Below are 5,043 nucleotides of genomic sequence, written 5' to 3' on the forward strand. Positions count from 1 at the left end.
TGTTGTTAATGTTGGACAATATAAAAGAAGATTTAAATTACATATTTTATCAGAGAGAAAAATATATTATAATGCAATGAGCTGCAGCAACATTATAATAAAGTTAAAATAAAATTAAAAACATCGCATTGTTGCATATATGTTTGAAAGAAAAAGATGTATTAATATTTTTTCTATTAAATTTTGATAGTAGAATTATCATCGCTGTTTGTGTTTGCACCTGCTTTGTTAAGTCAGGTAGATGGATGATTAATGAGAATATTAGCCACACTGACCTTAAAAGTTTGACTGAACGATTGTCGAGCGACAATGGAAGATTTAAATTGCGCAATCTGCTAAGAGATAGCAGAACAACATACCAAAAATTTCCTTCAGATGACTGTCTTTTTACGCCTTTTGAAATGGAGAAAAATCTGGCAATCCGCGAGTTGCTGGAAGCATTAGGTCCCGAAGGATATTTCACATCCTATAACTATCAAGTTGGACGTGATCCATCAAATTCACGAGACCTTAGGCAGTACATCAGCAATGCTGTGCACCATACTCATGTCAAGTTCACAATGCCGAAGTCGAAAGCAGATTCACATTGCGTAGGTTCGATGAATTTGTTTCACGGACGAGTTTACACTCCGGATGAGAGAGAAATAGACAACGTAAATCGCAACCGTACGTTTGTTTGGTTGGTCTATGACTCAAAATTAGTCTTTGAAGAAATTCTGTGTGTTGGCACTTATACTAGTGCTGTGAACGTATCTGAGATTCTACCAAAGGATGTAAGAGATGACATCTCCTACATCCTTTGGTAGAATCTCAGAAACGTTCACAGCACTAGTATAAGTGCCAACACACAGAATTTCTTCAAAGACTAATTTTGAGTCATAGACCAACCAAACAAACGTACGGTTGCGATTTACGTTGTCTATTTCTCTCTCATCCGGAGTGTAAACTCGTCCGTGAAACAAATTCATCGAACCTACGCAATGTGAATCTGCTTTCGACTTCGGCATTGTGAACTTGACATGAGTACGGTGCACAGCATTGCTGATGTACTGCCTAAGGTCTCGTGAATTTGATGGATCACGTCCAACTTGATAGTTATCGGACGTGAAATATCCTTCGGGATCTAATGCTTCCAGCAACTCGCGGATTGCCAGATTTTTCTCCATTTCAAAAGGCGTAAAAAGACAGTCATCTGAAGGAAACTTTTGGTATGTTGTTCTGCTATCTCTTAGCAGATTGCGGAATTTAAATCTTCCATTGTCGCTCGACAATCGTTCAGTCAAACTTTTAAGGTCAGTGTGGCTAATATTCTCATTAATCATCCATCTACCTGACTTAACAAAGCAGGTGCAAACACAAACAGCGATGATAATTCTACTATCAAAATTTAATAGAAAACATATTACGTTTCTGAGATTCTACCAAAGGATGTAGGAGATGTCATCTCTTACATCCTTTGGTAGAATCTCAGAAACGTTTTTTCTCTCCATTTTGAAAGGCGTAAAAAGACAGTCATGTGAAGGAAATTTTGGGTATGTTATTCTACTATCTCTTAGCAGATTGCGCAATTTAAATCTTCCATTGTCGCTCGACAATCGTTCAGTCAAACTTATAAGGTCAGTGTGGCTAATTTTCTCATTAATCATCCATCTACCTGAGCTTAACGAAGCAGGTGCGAACACAAACAGCGACGTATCATCTTTATAGGGTATATCGCTCACGTGCATGCTCAATTCCTCATTGTAATCTATAAAAAAACGTTAAGAATGTAGAAAACTACATAAAATGGTCAAGTTGCATGAAACCAGAAATACATTTGTTTTTTTCCATATAAAATATCATGCATTTTTGAAAATACATAATATTTCATATCCTTAAGGCTCCTGGCTCCTTTCCGACCATGTCGAAATCGTGACGTCAGAGGCGAGAAAACACACGCTAAAATTTCTTAGATACCATTTCGAAATAAAAAAATATTTCGATGAAACAGCACTTCAGATGGCTTTAGCACACTCTTAAAAAACCTCGAAAACTATCCTTTCCCCTTTATAATCAATCAACAGCTGTAAAATGTAATATTATGAAGCCCAGTCCGTCTGGTCTTTGCACATGCGCAGTCATTCCGCATGTCAAACTCTGATATCTCGATCATTTTACAGATGTTGATTGATTATAAAGGAAAAAAATAGTTTTCGGGGGTTTTTAAGAGTGTGCTAAAGCCATCTGAAATGCTGTTTAATCGAAATATCTTTTCATTAAAAAATGGCATCTAAGAATTTTCAGCGTGTGCTTTCTCGCCTCTGACGTCACAATCCAATATGGCCGCAGTGAGCACCCAGGAGCCTTAATGAAAAATTGCACATTCTAAATAAAAAATTTTTTACATAAACACATTTTGATCAAATATTGGACACTTAAAAATGAAATAATGGTCAAAGCGGTTAAAAACAAAATTATATCTTTAACAATTTTGAAAAAAACATTTAATATCAATTTTTTTACTTTAAAAATTATCTCTTCTGTCATATTTAACACATTTCAATTCATATTTATTAACTTTCTCATTAATGTATGGATATTCGGCTATCAACTAAGTGTCTTTGACAAATAGCACCGCGACAAATTTCTTATAGCAGCTGCTAAGCATCGGACATGTATTTTATTATATGGTAATAGATTACTTTTGAGTGCAAAGCACTTGATATTTTGTTTGGAGCCGACATATAGTTAAACTCTCATCATTAAATACCGGCATACACGTTTATTGAAAATAAAATTTGAGCGGTATTTCCTTTACAAAACATAATATGTTCTGTTTAGGATTTAGGATACATCAAAAAAATTATATTAAAAATTATATTAAATTATATTAAAAATTAAATTAAATATAAAAATTATATTAAAAATTAAATTAAATATAATAATTATATTAAAAATTAAATTAAATATAATAATTATATTAAAAATTATATTAAAAAGATTTATATTATGTAAGTTAAATGAAATGAAAATATGATGTGCTCACAGTAAAATTTGATTGCTTCTACTTCCACTTGGTACGTCAGTCTGTTGGTTCCGTGGTATGAGATCGCAACTGAGAAAACTCATCAAAATCATAGCATCAGTTTGTCCATTCTCAGGTAATAACACGGGATCACATATGTCATCTTCTACAAATTTCGTCAACACTCCATTAACCTGCTTTATTATTTGATTACGATTTCTGGACATATTTAACGGCAGTGGTGCGCGAAAGAAATTAAATTTTGCCTCAATGAAATATTTATATTTAGACCAGTATCCAACATTACGAGAGCAATCCTTGAAATATTCCACCCATTCATTCTGGAACCAAAAATACCAATATCATTAATATTTGTAAGAAATTCATTCCTTAATAGACAACAGATAGCAATCATTTATAAATTGCTTTATTCAAGTTCTTATTCTTACAAGCATTGTAATTATATGTGGCTATATTTATAAAATTCGCCGAATTACTATATTTCTATTAATCAATATAAAAAAAGAGTCAAAATTATAAAGATTTTTCGATAAGAAAAATTTCTTAATTTTTTATTAAAGGATCTATCATTAAAAAAACTGCTCACTGACAAATTTAAGTTGCAACAAAGCGTTGACTTTTAATTTCGCTAAAAAATCTCTTTTTTTATCAATGCAATTTACTCTTTATTAATCTTTTAGATTGGCGGAGTTTACATTACACAATTACTTTTACAGGTTATTTTATACATCGACTGCAAATTTTGACTTTTTTCCATATAGAATATATCATCTAATGCGAAAATGTGTCAAAAATATTTACCTCCTGTTTCTTCTGATATTCGCTGAAATTTATAAAATCTAGTTTTTTGAACATTGATATATCAAGAATCCCTCGTAGTCGGCCCCGAAAATTACTTTCTTTCAGTATAAGACACATTAGAAAAAGTCCTTCATATATGCAAGGCGGACTGAAGACAAAATTCTTATTCGGATTGACTTTCATAACTTTTTCCAGACAGTCGACCGCGAAACGGAAACGCGCATTCTTTAGTGAACTATCTAGCGAATAGAATAGATAAATAAGTAAAGAATCAAATTCGGAAGAAAAAAATATTAAGCATACCTAGTAATTTAATTATAATAAAATACAATAAAAATTTATAGATAAATATCATACATTAACAGAATATAATAATTAATCATATAATAAAATTAAAAGCATGTAATGTATTGAAATTTATTCGACAAAATTATTTTAACCGTGTAAAATAAAATTTTGTTATAACTATTATTTAATTTTAAAATCAAAATATGACAGAATCAATAATATACATATAAAGAAAATCGAAACAGGAAAAAAGAGAAAATAACTGATGTAAAGTTACCAACGTTTAACAACATGCCTACGTTCAAACATCGTTCAATACATAAACGAATTTAATGTTTAATAGCATGACCTTTAAACCTCGTTCAATACATAACGAATTGAAGATACGATATTTTACTTACATTTTAGAAAATACAATTAATGCAAAACTTGAGATCGATGGATTTTATGATTGATGAAACTTTTAAGTAATATGTATATAATGTGTAAAACAATAAAGAAAATACATTCTGCAATGAATATATGTAGAATTTTAAAGTTCTTTCTTTCTGCCGTGAAAGCTGACAAAGTCATACTTTGAATTTAAACTTATTATGCATATATATAAAACGTTGTACGATTAACTAATTAATTATAGTTGCTGCAGATTTAAAACAAAAATACTTTAGTTAATCTAATTGCAAGACTTATCAAGTCATAGCCATTAAATTTCATCGAATTATAAATTCTAGAGACAACAATATATAAAATAATAAATAAAGAAAAACATGTTACCACAAAATATATTTTAAATTATCTTCTCGATAAATCAACTCAATAATTACATAATTTTATACAATAATTTTTAAACTTACCAATTTCTCTCGCCTTATCCTCATTTATCTCCTCCTGTTCCATCCTGTTTTAGTTATAAAATAACAAAGGCAAAG

General features: G+C 30.8%; 1 protein-coding gene across 2 annotated transcripts; it reads right to left on the reverse strand.

Moving 5' to 3' along the window:
* Positions 1-1,492: 1,492 nt before the first annotated feature.
* Positions 1,493-5,043, reverse strand: LOC145947145 (uncharacterized). Of its 2 annotated transcripts, none has more exons than XM_083056926.1 (4): positions 4,969-5,043; positions 3,827-4,065; positions 3,026-3,345; positions 1,493-1,747 (listed from the first exon to the last, which is right to left on the reverse strand). In XM_083056926.1, exons 1-4 carry the CDS (start codon positions 5,009-5,011, stop codon positions 1,738-1,740), a joined length of 612 nt encoding a protein of 203 aa, XP_082913052.1. In that variant the 5' UTR covers positions 5,012-5,043; the 3' UTR covers positions 1,493-1,737. The 2 variants fall into 2 exon arrangements, with proteins under 2 accessions (XP_082913052.1, XP_082913051.1); XM_083056925.1 differs by lacking the exon at positions 1,493-1,747 and adding an exon at positions 2,713-2,791.

The sequence above is a fragment of the Prenolepis imparis genome, unplaced genomic scaffold (genome assembly GCF_030444845.1).
Source record: "Prenolepis imparis isolate NDT839.2.m4 unplaced genomic scaffold, iyPreImpa1.0 SCAF_47, whole genome shotgun sequence".
Taxonomy (NCBI): domain Eukaryota; kingdom Metazoa; phylum Arthropoda; class Insecta; order Hymenoptera; family Formicidae; genus Prenolepis; species Prenolepis imparis.

Excerpts from the sequence above, each read along its gene's own strand:
- LOC145947145 (XM_083056925.1), bottom strand. The coding sequence starts at position 5,011 with ATGGAACAGGAGGAGATAAATGAGGATAAGGCGAGAGAAATTG. Across the intron at positions 4,066-4,968 it reads GGATAAGGCGAGAGAAATTG|ATAGTTCACTAAAGAATGCG; the intron begins GTAAGTTTAAAA and ends TCTATTCGCTAG. Across the intron at positions 2,792-3,025 it reads AGAAGCAATCAAATTTTACT|GAAATACCGCTCAAATTTTA; the intron begins GTGAGCACATCA and ends TGTTTTGTAAAG.